The sequence below is a fragment of the Galendromus occidentalis genome, unplaced genomic scaffold (assembly GCF_000255335.2).
Source record: "Galendromus occidentalis unplaced genomic scaffold, Mocc_1.1 scf7180000077515, whole genome shotgun sequence".
NCBI lineage: Eukaryota > Metazoa > Arthropoda > Arachnida > Mesostigmata > Phytoseiidae > Galendromus > Galendromus occidentalis.
In genome coordinates, this window is record NW_003805503.1 from 408,490 (window position 1) to 425,052 (window position 16,563).

A 16,563-nucleotide genomic window follows, 5' to 3' on the forward strand; every position below is an offset into this window, starting at 1 on the left:
GGAATTGACAAACCCTGACGGCCCGGACCTACACCAGAAATTCGTCCGCGGCTCCCCCAGAAAAGCCTCGCGGCTCCTAGGGGAGCCGCGGCTACCAGGTTCGGCGGCTCCCCCAGAAAAGTCCCGCGGCTCCCCTAGGAGCCGCGGCTCCCAGGTTGGGAACCGCTGCTCTAGACCCTCTGGCATTAGAAAGCCAAAATGCATGAACAAGGAAGAAGTGGCACGCAATTTTTTTTCTATGGAAGATAAATGTGTATGTATAAGTTTATTATCTTATATCATCGATTTCCTCCATGATTCCGCGTCTTTGAATCTTGTCTTGTACAAGCGATGACGATTCGATCAAGTCAATCAAGCGAAGCCTGTGACTGAGTGAGAATCTCCCATTTCAATTCCTCCCTGGTATGCTATACAAAAAGGTGACCGATCATTCCACTGTCCAGCTCCGATAAGGGCTGAATCGATGAGCTAGGTGAGACTACGCCGGGAGAGAGACACTCTGGGTAAAGCCTAATCTACGACGCTGCCGAATTCGAGCGACAGCTGCTGCCTTGTACGTGGAGGAAGCGTTTCTTGACGCTTCATCGATTGGATATCGTCTCGGAATCGCTTCGATAGTCAACGTGTTGATGTCGGTCGCGTTAGAAAACTCATCCGGCCAGCGAGATCCGACCCAGCGACGCCGACGGTTTTCGGGTATACATTCAGAGGTCTCGATAGATAAGGCTATGCGTCTTTCGTGAGTCCCCTCATCGATCAGATGGACTCGAATAGGAATTGTGAGGGGAACAAGAATGCTTTTGGGGGAATCATCTACATGACGCCCGTCGAGATGTGTCCATAGCGGGAACAGGGGATACATATGAATTTTACTCCAGTATAGATTTGTTTGATTCGGAAGCGAGGGCTCGATTGCTCGGACGGTGAAAACTCAAGCATATCAGCGGAATTCTCATAATCGAGAGGGATTGTCAGGAGAAGTTGCAAGAATGCTGATTGGAGCTTCTCCGAGAGGGTTTTTTTCGGATATCAACGGAAATCCCAGAAATGCAGAGTCTAGTAGAAGCTAGCGGTGATTCCGATTGATTGTAGAATTATCTTCCGCTGATCTCTTCGGCAGCTTGCACAATCGGTGGATATGGTATACGAGAACCTAGAGGAGACTTCACGCACCCGAGAAGCCCATTTCAGCGCCAGAATGAGCGACCTGAGATGGTCGAGTGTACACTAAACGAGTCGTCTAACGTCGGGAGAGCACCGGATTTCAGTATAGACTTTGCAATAGAGCTCGCTCAAAAGAAGTCGGCATCAGAATCACTGAGGTAAATCGCGGGGTTCCGATCTTCGGGCGCCGTCCGATTGCGTCGTAGCGGTATCCGTCGAGACGCCATTGGACTATCCTTCTTGAGGTCCTTCCGAGGCAAAGGGGTTGGTTTCAGGAGCTGCGAAGTTTGGTTCAGTCTTGGCAGGCTCCTGGGTCTCGAGTTCAGGCCTACATGCGACGTCGAGTTTAGCTCCGTCGAAGAAGTCCGCCGGGTCGAAGGCGGAGTCTGGGAAATCTGCGCGGGATGATTCTGTCATGAGCGTGAGGCGAACGCATGAATTACCAACGAGAATTTCCGTTCCTTCTTGTCACTACATTTGCGATGGGAATTTGATAAGTTTGGGGAATCAGATGCCCGAATCCGAGATGCCCCCGGCCCCAGCTCTGAAGCCGCCGGTGAAATATATAAATATCTTCATTGACATCGGTAGAGCTGCCCCTTACGCGAGTGCACATGGCATAGTTTCTTCATAGATAGCTCGTGGTTCACTGATCACATCGAACTATGCTTCGCTCAGTCCAATGTTCGACGGGTCAGCCCTCTCGGAGTCAGGCATCTGAGGCTATAACCTGAATGCTCCTGATAAATCGCAAAACCTAATGAGCAAGTTGGTCACAAGGGGTGCGGCGTTCTTATGCAGGCCATTAATATTTTGTGATAAATATCATGTTTGGGTGAGCAGCAAGCAGAACCAAAGTATGATCCAGCAAAACCAACAAAACTCAATAGGAAGCAAAAACCTTAATTCACTCGATTTATTCCATCCAGAGCATTTCAAGACTCTCCCCTCAACATAATCGCTTGAATCGGCCGTGCGCCTCACAAAATCGAACGCAAATAAAAGACGAAGCATTGAATCACCTCCCGCTACGGAACCCAAAAATATGTTCCGCTCCTTCCGAAATAATACTGTATGCTGTGAATAAATACTCGATGCCTCCCACTATGGAAGATCGAGGCAATATGAGATGATTTTTTTTGTCTCTTCTACATTTTTGTCCGGCTTTTTTTGACTATTTGCTTTGAAGTCGACTTGTCCAGATCACAAAATATTTAGATACTGAACACATTGACTGAGTATTGACTTTTTTTTCCTCTTTGAGTGTTCTAATTCCCTTCAGTCGATACAGGGGAGCTTCACGGACCATTTTGCCGTCGTGCTTCGCCGTGGGACTCGGAAAAAGATCGTCTCATAGAGATGTATGCAGCGAATTACTACCGTACTCGCAAACCGGTATGCCATGCCGCTCCATAAATGAAATCATAAATAAGCCCAAGAAATTGGGCGTCCCCTCCCCGACGTGGTTGACCTCCGCGCATTAAGCGAGTCGAATCACACAAAATCTGTCCGGGACAGGTTCACGGCGCTAGAATTGCATTTGAAGGCCGCCGTCGCTTGCTTACGATAAGACTGACTTCCCGCGGAGAGGAATACTTTTTTCAATGTTTTTTTTCTCACTATTCCACGAGGAAGCGCTTTCGCATCTAGCTCGCGGAGAATCAAAGATATGAGGATTTGTACAAAGACTCTCGAATGTGATCAGGACAGTGATGACCGGATCCGATCGAATACTGCGATCAACACGAGAGATACTTGCGATCGTTTTTCCGCTCGGCATCTCGTGCCCTGACGAGTGCAGTCGGGAATACTGCACTGAGCTCATGCAGATCTCAAACTTCCTTGCGTATAGATCGAGAATCTACCACATTCGATCTCACAGAAAGCAAATCACGTTCTTATTAGGTTTTGGTGAGGCGGCAGTTTGATTTGAGGACGTGTTTCCTGGACCTCCTGTCGGGGACGACGGTACGTTTGAAGACGAGAGATTTGAAGACTGACGTCCAAGAAACAGCAAGCGCTGGAACACAACAAAATGAACAAACACATTCCAAGAAAAAAACGAAAACTCTGCGCGAGCCAAAATCGTGGAGCAAGCTCATCATTCATCATAGCTTAGATTAGGGTGGCATTGGAATATGTCAATCAGGTGTCTGGGAGGCATTCCGGAGCCAGATATGGATGGAGGAGCCCAAATCAGATAACGTACTCGGAGGAGCCTCACATACCTTGGGTTGCGGAATCGGGAGCTTGCTTTTTGGACTTTTCGGTATTCGCAACGAGTTGGATCTCTGGTGATGGTTCTGGAGGCTCAGCCGACTGCGAGGAATCGAAACGAATTAGATACTGACCTCAGCAGTCGAAACAGACGATCGTCCCTGGAGCGAGAACAGCAAGCTACAGGGAATAGTGCCTCGAGCAGATCAGGTGCGCGACTTGTTTCACTCCCAGGGTAACGTCACAAGAAGGGCATCGCCAACTGACAATGATTGACAATCGGGCCGGGAATTAAGGATCTCTACTCGACTCGAATTCCACGGCTGCAGGGATCAGGGGCGGATTGTCTACAAGGACATTGATGGAGAGATTCCTCTTCTACTTCTTTTGGGGCGCTTAAGAACACAAGTCTCGAGCGCAGCGGGACAGTTCTTAACGGGAAAGACAGAAGCAGGGAAAGAGACGAAGCGCGTGTCGGTCGTTACTATGGAGAACGACAATCGATGCTCTGGCGTGTTACCTCGTCGTCGAGACACGGACTCAGGTTGGCAGAAAGAATCACGTTGCCCAGAGCGCACTCTACCCGACCGCTAGAAGACAAACCGGTCTCATTCATGGAAATATTCGGCATCCCGCAGAGGGACGATTTTTTGGCAACTTCCTGAGACCATGGCGATGTATGCGGAGAAATTGAAATGAGAAAATCCAGGAGAAAGATCTCGATCACTGATTCAATGAGTCGAGGTGTTCGAATGCGCCGGAAATCATCTTTCTCGAATCAGCACAGAGTATCCCCCGATACATCGGCATGCCTCCAACTTCAGGAAGGATCAAAGTCTCGGTTGAAAGGGGAATCCATACGAAGTTCCGGAAATCGACAGCTCGAACTCGGCGCATCGGATGTCATCGAATCGGTCGGGAAGCTAATACTCACTTTTGGGATTCTAACTGTGAGTTTTCTTGGCGGAGATCCCTGACAACTGCTTCCAGTTCCTTGTTACGATTCGAGACTTTGCGGACATTCGCATGTGTCAAATCCAGCTGCAATGATTCTCATATATGAGCGTTTCTCAACAATGATGATCACTGACTGTGTTCGACTCGCGGCCGAATGGAGCACCGCGGCGCGGTTTTTACCTCGTCTTGAGCGGCATCGAGCTGAGTTTTGAGTTCCTCGATTCGTGATCGGAGTTTCTTTACTTCTTGTTCAAAAGACTCCGCACGACGCAAGGCATGGCTGAGTTCCACTGTTTTCTCCTGCAGTACTCTCTTGAGTTTCGAATGTGCTTGTTTAAGCTCGTGGTAGGCTTTCGTGTTGACGCTGTGCGAACTCGCAGCGCCTCCGCTTGCTGTACCCGGAAGATCCCCGGTTCCACAAGTTCCAGTGGATCCGATACCTGCACCATTGAAGAGAATATCACAATCGAGACTTCAAGAAAAGCTTGTAGATGAGCACGATACTTCGTTCACCCGATCCGGATTCCTTCCTCAGCTATCCAATCAACAAACCTTCACTCGAGCTTGAAGAACCTGTATTGCAGTTGGGATGGGCTTGATTGTGGTTATTGGCGGCCACCTCCTCCAATTCCAGAATACGGATCTTGAGCCGCTTATTTTCCCGATCGAGAGCACTTTTTTCAGACTCAAGACGTTCGCATTTATGCCATTCTGCTGCATTTTCCTCTTGAAGTTTCTCAAGCTGCAGAAATTCGACAAACTCAGGAGCGTGGCCAAAATCCGTTCAGTGCTCCTGTTAGGGATCATCGCGGAAATCGACACCGGGGGAAAACTAACCTTGACTTGCAACATTTGAATCTTCTCTTCTGCTTCAAACTCCTCGATCCCTACAGTCAGAGGATCTCCTTGAGTCGTACAGCTAAGATGGGAAACGCTAAGATCTGGCTCGTGCGAAGCCGCTGCTAACGCAGCGAGCTCCGTATTGAGGCGTTCATTCTCCCTGAAAACGGTCGCCGGAAAATGTTGAGCTCAAACTTCATCGGGACGAGAGCATCAGGAGAGAGGATGAATCGATATTCTTGAAAGTGTTAGTATTGCAGGAATCTAGAACTCACTGCTTCTCGCTGCCCAATTGTCGCAAGGCGTCTAGCAATCGGAGTTGCAGGTACGCAATCTTCGCGTCTTGATCACAACCGGAGTTTGCGGGATTTGAATTGAGCGCTAACAATTCTTCGGCAAAGCTTTTCTCGTTCGACGATAGCGATCCTCTACCGTTACCTGTCCCTTGAGGACTACTGTGCACGTCTTTCTCCCTCATGTGACTCAGAGCACCATGTCCCAGATCGAACGACGCATCTGAATCTCTGAGAGCGTTAAGGTGTTTTAGATAGAAGACGAGCCAGGCAGCGGTCACAATGGCGAGGAAACCTATTCAAGATGCTCTGGTTTTTCGGTTGCATGCTCTACGCTTACGGTTTGTCAAGCAATCCATCGGGTTCAGGTTCATTCTGGAGCATTTGGTTGTCGGTGAGGCTGAGGTCCGCCAGGGCGCTTCCGCTTTCGTCCAACCTGAAAAACCAATTCTGGGTGTCATTGGACTTTCATGGTAAGACCCGATGGATGAACTTGGAGCGCTCGCCGATGAGAATTTACGCCAGAGAGAATTTACTGTCTTGAGAAGTTTCAAATCGATCTAACCTTAGTTTCTCCTGTTGGTCGTCAGGCTGGAGGGATTCGACCAAGGCATTGGTGTTGTTGTTGTTTGAGCTCCGAGTCGTGTCGAGTATTTCTTCGGTAGCTTCGGTTTGAGACGGTGACTGCCTCGAAGATCCCCGATACGACTCTTTCAGACGCATCAATTCCGCTCGCAAATTGATGATCTCCTGCTCCAAGGTCGACCTTTCGGACACCAAAGCTTCCATCTGCGGGAGCGGATTATGATTACTCTTGAATCCATCTCGAAGTTCCTCTGACGCTCAGAACCCTTCTGGGGTGAAAATGTAAGCCTCCCCCGGCCTCGTTCGCTACCCACCTCTTTGACGTGTTGCTCGCAATTCGATTTAAGCTTGCGGAGTTCTTCTTTTGCTTCGTTCCTCTCGGCTCGGGCCTTACTCCACTTGTCTCGCCAATTGTTGGTACAGTCGGACCACCACCTTCGGGAGGGAGAATCGAGATTAGATCTTGACGGTGTTGTCCGAAGCCGCAACGCTCGATAGTTCGGTGCCGCGATGCAATCGGCGTGATCTTCCCATCGGATCATTCTGAGTTTCTTCGAACTAAAGTCCCTGGGCTTCCACCGTCCCTCCGGGCTAACGAAAATTATAAGAAGATCACCCGAAATCTGCCGTGGGAAACTTCTTCCACCGAAAACCGTGTTTTCCGAGACTCGGCGGAATTTCCCACGCGGGCGGCGCCGTCGATACCGATATCTGACTTCCTTTCGACATAAAATAATTTTCTGTAATGAACATCCAATCTGCCCAGAGCCGACGCGCCATGACGAAATGTTTTGTTTGCTCCGCCATGCCACCCCTCGTACACTGACCTCATGGTCTTCTCCATCTGCGCTATTCGCTGGCGAGCCTCTTCCAGTTCCTTGACTTTGTGGGGTGATTGTTGAGGGAGATGATGACCGTGCATCGGAGAATGTCCTCCGCCCGGTGATTGTCGAGCACCCTCGTACAGAACTCCGCCGGCGGTCCTGTCTACGCTTATCTGCTCGTATTGAGACATACCTGGAACCAGACCACAGAACAGCTCAGCTCTTGGTAGTCGTTCGCGCAAAGCTTCGGAAGGAGCCGTGAAGGAAAAAAATCAAATCAGTCGCTCTTTCATCCTCAGAATGGATTCGGGGACTACGCTCGAAAAACCGGGACTATCTTGTCAATTTGTAAGTGCCCAATCACGTTCGGAAGCATCGCTAAAGCTTCCGAACTTCTACATTCAAGAAGAAAGCCGGGGAAGCATACAGCGGCCGTGACCGACAGACGTTGCTAACTCCCGGGACACAATGGATGAGCATTGAGAAAAACTTCGGCAGCTTTCAAGCGTTTCAAAAGCGACCACCTGAAAAACGATCAGATATTCCTCTCTACTTTCGACAAGACAAGAAACTAGGATGATATCAGCATCCTGTCTTCGAGCCTTTGGAAGCACGCCACTCTTCAGAGAGACGGGAAGTCACTGACTCCTATCTGAGAAAGCATTCTGCACCAAGGTGGACAGGCCGTAATTCTGTAAATCGTGCCGTCTCACTGAAGAAGAAGCCTCCTTCACGACCGCAACCAGCAACCACGAACTTCTGAGGAACGTTGCAGTCTATAGCTGTACGTGCTCGTATTTGGCGAAACTCGTCACCGCATCGTGGCTGCACAACAATGACACAGTCTCATTACTCGAGTCTATCCTCCGGCGCCATCCTTGTCAATTGAGCTGACTGGCCGATGTAGAGAAAAAAAATCAACGGCGACCATCGCGTCATGAGACACCGGCCGCGTTGAATATCGAAACGACGAACCGATCTTCGAACAAGTCTGAGAGTGTCCGATGGTGAGTGTCACTCCGCCTTCCACGGTTGACATTTGAGTGCAGCTCGAGCACCACACTCGAGCTTTGACTCACTCCGGGAGAGTATTGTTTTCTTTTCGATGGGAACTGCCGCTCTCGATGGAAACTCACCGTACAAATTGTCCTGGCGCTCCATTTCTAGACTCGAGCCGGACGAATGGTGATGGTGTCGTCTATGGTGTCTGGGCCCACTGCCGTCAGAGCTCCCAGCCGAGTTGGAATGTCGGTGAGAGTACAGAGGACTTCGTAACGGTGTCCCTAAAAGTGAACGATACTGTTGATCTGTTCATCCGGCACCATTGGCAAGTGAGAGGGCCAATCGTGGATATAGTCGGTCCGGTCTCGACGCCCTACGCCCGATAAGCACTCGAGGCGCTCCTTGAACATTTTGCACTCTAAGTCGGTTCGGTCGGGAATCCCCACTACTAGCGCTGGGGTCCCCATGCTGTCTGAGCTCCCCTGGCGGGGCAGAATGAACAATACGACGTACCATGGTGTTGTACGGGTGGGTCCTCATCTATCCGCTGGTAAAGTTCCTCTCGGAGGCGGGCAGGGCTTCGATGGCTCATTGCGAGGCCATGGCACTCTGCGACAGAACTGACCACCCGGACAGCATATGCACTGTGGAGATGCTACGTGCGTAATCGGTTGCCACTGTTCGCCCCACTCACTGACCGACTAACTGACAGACTGGCTGGCTGGCTGATGGTCTGGCTGCTAGTGCCTTCTGTTGCCTGTTCGTCGGTCGGTCCGTTCGTCTGTCTCCTTGCCCGCCTGGCACAAAACTCCGTCCGTCGGAACACCGAACACACCACCACCACTACGAGCACCAGCAACAACACACTGAACGACAGATGCAGCAGCGGACGAATCAGACACCTCTGTCGTCTGCTACCAGGTCAACAGAACAATTACGACACACTAGAAGGGGCGGGAGCGGCCGGCGGATAGGACACTGTCTGCCTACGAATGGCATAGACAGACCATCATCATACGCTGCGAACGAGGGAGGAGAGATAGGGTAAATCGTGGCCTTTCGGCTCATCGGTGAGTTGGTTCGAGAGGCTTTGTCGCGCTCCCGTCGATCCTGCCGGTCGGATGATCCTTTCCTTCGGCTGAACGAAGACCGCTCCGAGCCTTCTCGTTTTCCTCATACAATGAGTCATCGGAGACAAGTTGGAACAACTTCTCCGCTGCCGCCATCCTGTTCGATGAGCTGACCACTCCCCGCACTGCGCTCTGACTGCATTCAAGCTCCTCGAGATTCCGAACGGGTCTCCTTCCGACTGTGAATCGGTGAATACGCGTAGACTTCTGTATCATTGTGTCATGTTCGTCTTCGGCTCCTTAAAATAGTAGGAAATCGACATTTTTCCTTCGAATCTGCAACCAATATCATTCATCAATCTCTAAAGATTGGGGTTTTCGTTGGCTACCTGCATGGGATGAATTACGGATCTCTAACGGAAATCTGTCTAGCGCTCTCGCGGCTTTCCAAACCCATCATCGCTGTTGTCCGAAAACTCCCAGGCCGATTGACCGACTGCAAGCGAATCATAATTCCTTCGAGATCATGAGAATCCACTGGATGCTGTTGTAGTCGTCATCATCGCACGCGCCCGCACCTCCAGTTATCATGTCGTAGAGCGTTTCGGGAAACCGGGGAATGAACGGGCAGGCCTGGTCGTTCGGATATACGCAGTATGCATGTCGAGCATCTCATACCGGGCTACGCCGCGCGAAGCTCATATCCAGCAGCAGTGGTATCATCGCTGATCTATCCACGAACACGAACGTTCGAGCATTGAGCATTCGTTTCCTTCAAGCTCGAGAAAAGTGGAGGATGGCATCCGCTGCCGAGGTGGGAGGGGGTCGGGCGAATAACGGAGGCGATTGAACGATGACGGTGTGCGCCCTCAGGATCTATCGGCTGGCCTAGCATGTCAGACCCGCGAGCTCCAAGGGTTTTCGGAGAGGAAGAGCCGCTTCGGGGAGATCATCTAAGCTGGGAGGGATATTTCCACCAAGATCCGAAGGACATCGTGATTCTACCGAATCAGGGTCGCTTAAGGCGAAATCATTCACAATTATTTCACCTTATAACCGTATGAAGATAGGTCGATGCCTTCGACCTTTCTTCATATATGAAAAAATGGTCCCAAAAGTTTGTCATGAGGATTTTCGGGGTCAGGAGCAAACCACCAGATAATAAGATTCCGTGCCGTGTTTTTGATCGATCCGTGCAGGATCCATCATCATCTCCGGGATTCGGTCAGTAAGCTCGAGAATTAGCGTTTAGGCAAGCTTGCGCGAGCTTCCTACAACTCGCTCTTTATTGACGTTGTATTGTACACGACCTGATTGCTCCTCTCTCATGCTCTCGATCAATGTTAGACGCTCCACCTCACGATGAATGGGCTGGGAATTCCCATCTGCCGTAGAGTTATCTCAAGTTCCCATCCCTGCAAGAACATTTGGCGCGGATCCTTGGACGTCACTCCCGAGGAGTGCCCCCTTCAGAGATTCCCGAGGACGTGGTGTGATTCCGTTCGGATCTCAAAATTTTCTGTGTATCCCGCTCCGACTATCCACATATGCTTGTTTCTATCTCTCGTTGGGGTTGAGCTCTATTCGATTTCCCTCAAGTCTGTGTGAGCTCTTCTGACAGGAAATCGGTGAGAAAGTCATCTTACAAACAAATAGCTCTCTCTTGGACATCGACTATCAGGCAAAAGATCATTGCCGGAACATGCATGCTCATCATGCATCATGCAAGTCGGATAAAGGAAGATTCACAAATGGGGGTGGGTTTATGAGGGTGAGTCCCGCCACTACAAGATTCTGGAAGTTTCGTGGTGCTTCTCACCCGAAATGATGCGAATTATCACAAAACAAAGTGAAAGGAAAATGAAGACGTTCCGACTTGTGATCCAGCACAAAACGATTAAATACATAGAGCGAATTAAATACTTTGCACCGCCTGCGGAGGCAAAAGACATGGTATCTCTTGAGAAAAGCTCTCATCAGACGAGACTTCGCTTCGGGCAATCGTCGACGGCGAAATATCGCTCCAAGGGTTCGAGCACTTCTTCCATTGGACAGAAGTCACTCTTACAATTCATCGCTCGGATAACTTTCAGCGGAGAATAACGGCCGTCCGGGGTCAGACCTTGTGAGATCCGAATCCTCAGGACGTACTCGCCACGCTGACCATCCTCATACAACTCGAAGAAAATCGCGGCTAGGAAATCTGGTCTGGGCACCAATTCCTCGAGTTCTGGCGCCATCGCGGTCCATATGGAGCTCACGGTGACATCATGGTAACCGAAGAGGGATAGTTTCTTCATCACTCCGTCGGCGGGTGCTGCCGTCGCGCTTCTTAGACTCTGTCGGTGAGGACATTCCAAATTAGAAGGGACTAGGTTACTAGGGACTTTCTGTCAAATTCCTCGACGATCAAGCGAATTGACAAGAGCGAGAGCTACCTTCGCGACGTCTTGGACAACGCCGTGGCCAGCCGACATTTTCGTAGATTGATGGAGGGTATTATAGAGCTTGTCGGCCGCCCAATGCCAGATGGGCCACACCTCGCGAACCCATGGAGGCAGTGGGTAACCTTCCCAATGGTTCGAGATGTAAGCATCGATGACAGCGGAAAAGAAGTCGACATTGTTCATGTGATGGAGACCACTCTGCTTCTTGGCGTAAGCAATGAAATCCTCGAGGGTTCTGAATTGATTCCCCAAGTTCATCGGGATCGGCGTCGTCATTATCTTGGGGAAAAAATCACTCATTGACCATCACCGAGTCCTTCGATCCCATGAGCGAATAAGGAAATGTAGAGCAACAGCCATCGGCTGCGAGATCTGCCACACCGTGGGCTTCATTGCCGGAGACTCCTCCACAATGCACGTACCTGGGTCATATTCGCAAGTTGGGACGATGTATTGCTGTGGCAGAAATTAATGTTCTTGTCGAAGCCCATCGGTGGCTTCACTATGGGCACCGGGTCGAAGGGTAAGCAGAACTGGTGGTTTTCATGGCATGGTCCCGGGGAGAAAATTTCGAACAGGAGAGCTTGGGTGGTTTCGAAGCATCGATCGAGAGCTGAAGTTCTCGCGTAAACTTCGTTCGGATTGCCTGCGATATTGAAAGGAAATGAGACGAGCCCGGTCGACGCGAAGCGGGATGCTCACCCCAGCTGGACGCGTAGGAGGAATGGGGCGTACCTGAGAGGAATCGCGGTCTCCACCACGACTTCCACATCCTGCCAACCACATGTGCCTGTTGCAGGCCCAACAGAGTCGACTTGCCCGCGCCCCTCGGGTAGAGCGCCGGTCGTAGATAGGGATCGTTCTCCGGGAACTTCTGAGGCGCCCTGGCTGTGTGTCGATGAACGACGGCGATATGACGGAGGTTCCAACACGGATTCCGTGTCAGATTTTCTTCGCAGATCCGCAACGGAAATTCCTCCTGCGCATGCACCACGACTCCGCAGAAGAGCACCAACAACCCGGACACTTTCATCATCTGCCTCACAGGCACTTGTCTGCACACGCGGGAACGGAGTCGAACATGTAAACGAGTCGGAAAGAGAATGCTATCCGAGAAGCTTCGGAGCTGAGGGGGATACTCACCGCGTACATGAAACTGTTCACTGAAGAGCCGGGATGTCTCCACAACTTTATAGCAAAGGAATTCCGTAGAGGAAAGCGTAAGTGGAGAGATGAAGCACATGGCAAACTTCATTGTGTCCATGACGGTCAGATCGGTCGCTCGAGACCGTCTCTTGGTCAACAACAGCGACTGATGCCGCGCCGATGAGCAGAGTTCCGCCACGATCGTCGACGGTCAACGCCTTCACGCTCAACGTCCGCCGTCCACCGTGTGTGCCCGCCAGTGAAAAGCTCCTCGTAACGCTCCCCAAATCCTGAAGCTCTTCATTTTCTATTATCCATGATTACTGGTCATGTCAGGGGAATCTTACTGAATCGATGAAGGTTTCTACCGGGCGCCGCGTGTATCGATCCGCTGCCTGACTCCGACATCCGTTCAGCCGGCATGATCTGGGCGCCGATCTGGCCTCGTCTGACTCCTTGGCGATAGCTAATGAGTCTCGTTTTTCGGGATCCGGCTCGATGATACCGACTCGAAGCGAGGGAAAAGTCGAGCAAAGATTTGTTTCGGCAACCCGGAAGCTCAGGATGTCGACCATCAGATTCTAGACCGAATGAGCCCCCTTGGGGACAACGGACGATTCTCGGAGGCTGACCCGAATCCTGAATTCTTCGAAATGGCTTGAAAGATACGTCAAGCCACTCCGTAGCGTTTCTTCCTTTAAACCAGTTCCGTGGTTGCATAACGCCATATTTAGCATCTCTATCCTTGCATCGCGTGACCGGGGCCTCCGAACAATATCCGAATTGCTCGCCGTCCGCTGAAAAGATTTTCATTGAAAGCTAGCTGAGAAGACGATCCTCCTACTCGCTGCGTCTATACAAGTTCAACGACGTGTTTCAATCTTACGGTGGAGACTCGTTCAAGGTTTCTCAGAGCAAACAGATTTCACAGTGTTCGACACGAGACAGCCGATCGGTCATACGAGAAAAATGAACCGATCGAGAAGCCAGGGGAAAGGACCTGCTCGGAATTAGGGATGACCTGTCTTCTTGGCTTCTCAAGGTGAATTTCACACAGTCGATAGACTCCGACCGGGAATGACTGCGGAAAAACGACGAAAAATGATGCAAAATCGTATTGTTTATTCCTCTATCTCGCCAGGTCTGGCGCTTCGCATATCAGGCTCCTACAACACGCAGCGGTCTTCCGCGGAACACTCAGAAAGTTATTTCGACACACGAAACTTCAGAGCAGAGGGAGGGCGATCCTCCGCAGTATCTCGCTTCGAAAGCGTACGTAGCTCCCCGTTTCAGATCGCTGAAGACGAGCACATCGTTCGATTGGGTGCTACTCCACAATGTCGTGTTGGCTCGACGATATTGATACTCGTAGTCTGTGTTTGTCTGGAAAGGAATGGATTGTCAGAGCCCCGTTGTCGTGTTCCCTTCGAGCTCTCAACAACCAGATCACTTCAATCCGTTCCCCTCGATCCAGCGGACTCACCATTTTCGGATCCCATCGGAGCTCGATGCACCTGAACAGCGAGAACGCTTGGAGTCCGGTTAAAGGACCGGGAGCCGTCGTCACTTCGACCTCGCTCCCGGAGCTGCTGAAATAGATACCGTCCTCCATTTTCACCGTTCTCACCGTGATCGTGTACTTGGTCAAATCTTCCAGACCGAATAACTGAGCGGCGGTCTGCCTCGATGTGATGCTGAGGTCCAGGGGGCAGCCTCTCGGGCTGCAGCGTCGAGCTTCCACCACGTAGAACATCGCTTTCTTCACGGGGGACCAGACCAAGTCGACGTTATTTACGGTGACAGCGGTCACATTAACACAGTCGGGACTCGCTATCGATCGGTCGAGATCGTATCTCTCGTCCATTCCCGGCAGGGTTCTCGCACGGTGGAAAATCGAGGCCCCGCAGTCCTTCCAACCGACAGCACAGTATTGGATCTCGAGCTCGTAGAAAGTTGCCGAAGTCAGATTGTCGATCTCCAAACAGGATTCCATCGTGCTCAGCCATTTTTTCTGTACCGGATGCATGATCCAGACCTTGGGTTGACTCGCGAGCATCCGCTCTTTCGGCTTCCACTGCACCAGGATGCTATTCGTATCGCTGGAGCATTCGAGACTTTCGAGTTCCGAGGAAACTGCCGTGGTGGCTGTCACCGTCATCTCATCACCGGGATGGTCTCCATGGACGCACCACACCGACACGTTGTATTCCGTCAAGTCCATGAGGTTGCTTATCGTCGCGCATTCTTGATTCGCTCTGAAGCTGGAACAATGTCCATTTTCGCAGCATGCCGAGCCCGAGTAAGATTGGCACATCGGATCGCCCATCCACGTCACATTAATGTGATCGGTCCCCACGCTTGTGACGTTGAGATCACTGATAGTCGGAACCGTAATATTGGGCTGGTGATGGGTCTCTGACCCCTTGGTGGTGATATGCAAAGTCGAGATGTCACCGCAGAAGAAAACTTTAGCCCTGCAGTATTGCAGCCGAATCTCGTAGGTGGTGTTCGGCGTCAAGTTCTCGAATAAGTGGCTCGTCGAAACCGTTGAAACCCATTTCCCTTTCTTCGCTCTCAGCCAGTAGCGCGAGTCATTCCCGAACGAGTGCATGGAATTCCAGAACACGAGGACCGATGTGGCGGAAATGGGGTACCCATTCGGTTCCAGAGCTCCGATCTTCGTTTTGACTCTGGTTTTCTGCGGTGGGCTCATGAACGTGTGAAGGGCGGTGCTGACACCGATCGTGTAAGTAGTTCCCTCGAGTAGGCCCTCGATCATCGTGTGGTTAGATGGGGACGTCTGGAAGGACATTCCATCGCGACAATCGGAGCCGAGACACCAGCTGGTTATGTAACCGTCGTAGGTGCCGAAGTCGGTTCGATTCTCAGGGCTCTTCCATGACACCATGATAGAGTTCGTTCGGGGTGTGACGATCAAGTTCGAGACCATGGGCAAGGATTTGTCCAGATTCGCCAACTCCGAAGGTAGCGGAGGGGTGCGGAAGAAAACGTCTTGCGTTGCCATGCACACGCTCGGCGAACGACAGTACTGCAACTGATATCGATATCTCGTTGCGGATGTCAGTCCGTCCATCTTGAGGGACGTATCCGTTTGACTGATCCACTCCTTCATGGAGGGGTTCAGCTGACGGTGCCAGTACCTTGCGGAGGCGGGTGCATTCACTGTGGGATTCGTACCCGAGATTATCACCTAGGCTTATCTGTCAGTCGAGTATCCTCCTGAGCGCTCAGAAAATCCTCGGAGGCCACGAAAATGAGGTTCAGGATGGAACTTACTGACAGCTTCCCATTTCATGAAAGCGGATGTGGGTGAGGTAGGTCCAACCTGAACCTTCCGTGGCACTTGACCATCAGCAGCGTGGAGAGAGGCTAGAGCTCCAATTGAATACCAGAGTACCGAGAACATCATGATCGACTACTGCGATGTCAGCTCACCGCGAAGCTCCGAATCACCGAATTTATTCTCCCCTCACCCTATGGCTTATAGGAGGTCTCGTGATAGCGAAGGAAATGATCTGTCGACGGACCAGAATATTAGCAACGCAGGGCCCAGAACTCTGATGTGAGCCTGAGTTTCTCGACGGCTGACTCATTGACGCACTGGATTCAGTTCCCTTAATCGATTCTGAATGCGATATTCTCATTCGGCAAGCAAGCTCCGTAGGGTATAGTTTGTTCCAGGAAGAGTTGGGAGAAGATCCGTGAGTCATCAGGGTCGACTCCGGGGGAGCTCCCTCTGATCGAACTCCACGAGGCAGCGGAGAGACGTTGTGATATCGAAGAAAACGTCGTTTCAAGGCGAAACTCTATTCATTCCTTCGTCGGAAGCTGATTTCGACTCAAATTTCGCTATTTCCGTACGGCTCGATCTGAAATCCGACTGATTTCTTGAGGGAGGACTCCTCGGTTTTTCGGTAATATTCGAAGACTGCAGACAATCGCCTCCTATCTGTGGGTCGCGATCCTATTCGAGGGGCAGACAAGCATCCTTGCTCAC

General features: G+C 51.1%; 2 protein-coding genes across 2 annotated transcripts; both read right to left on the reverse strand.

Moving 5' to 3' along the window:
• Positions 1-1,292: 1,292 nt before the first annotated feature.
• On the reverse strand, positions 1,293-8,744 carry LOC100904530 (coiled-coil domain-containing protein 102A). The gene is made up of 13 exons (XM_029112556.1): positions 8,384-8,744; positions 8,017-8,163; positions 6,884-7,073; positions 6,371-6,491; positions 6,037-6,260; positions 5,812-5,907; positions 5,454-5,702; positions 5,176-5,338; positions 4,891-5,080; positions 4,519-4,778; positions 4,316-4,422; positions 3,374-3,483; positions 1,293-1,492 (listed from the first exon to the last, which is right to left on the reverse strand). The coding sequence occupies exons 1-13, from the start codon at positions 8,472-8,474 to the stop codon at positions 1,293-1,295; spliced, it is 2,148 nt and encodes a 715-aa protein (XP_028968389.1). The 5' UTR covers positions 8,475-8,744.
• Positions 8,745-10,928: 2,184 nt separating this feature from the next.
• Positions 10,929-12,435, reverse strand: LOC100904678 (prostatic acid phosphatase-like). Its single transcript, XM_003747278.1, has 4 exons — positions 12,135-12,435; positions 11,822-12,045; positions 11,391-11,678; positions 10,929-11,291 (listed from the first exon to the last, which is right to left on the reverse strand). Exons 1-4 carry the CDS (start codon positions 12,433-12,435, stop codon positions 10,929-10,931), a joined length of 1,176 nt encoding a protein of 391 aa, XP_003747326.1.
• Between the last annotated feature and the right edge of the window lie 4,128 nt (positions 12,436-16,563).

Coding starts and splice junctions, on each gene's coding strand:
- LOC100904530 (XM_029112556.1), bottom strand. CDS start 8,474: ATGAGCCATCGAAGCCCTGCCCGCCTCCGAGAGGAACTTTACCAGCGG. Junction 5,081..5,175: donor TTCAAATGTTGCAAGTCAAG/GTTAGTTTTCCC, acceptor GAATTTCTGCAG/CTTGAGAAACTTCAAGAGGA. Junction 4,779..4,890: donor TTCTTCAAGCTCGAGTGAAG/GTTTGTTGATTG, acceptor TCAATGGTGCAG/GTATCGGATCCACTGGAACT.
- LOC100904678 (XM_003747278.1), bottom strand. CDS start 12,435: ATGATGAAAGTGTCCGGGTTGTTGGTGCTCTTCTGCGGAGTCGTGGTG. Junction 12,046..12,134: donor GAGACCGCGATTCCTCTCAG/GTACGCCCCATT, acceptor TCAATATCGCAG/GCAATCCGAACGAAGTTTAC. Junction 11,292..11,390: donor TTGTCCAAGACGTCGCGAAG/GTAGCTCTCGCT, acceptor CCTCACCGACAG/AGTCTAAGAAGCGCGACGGC.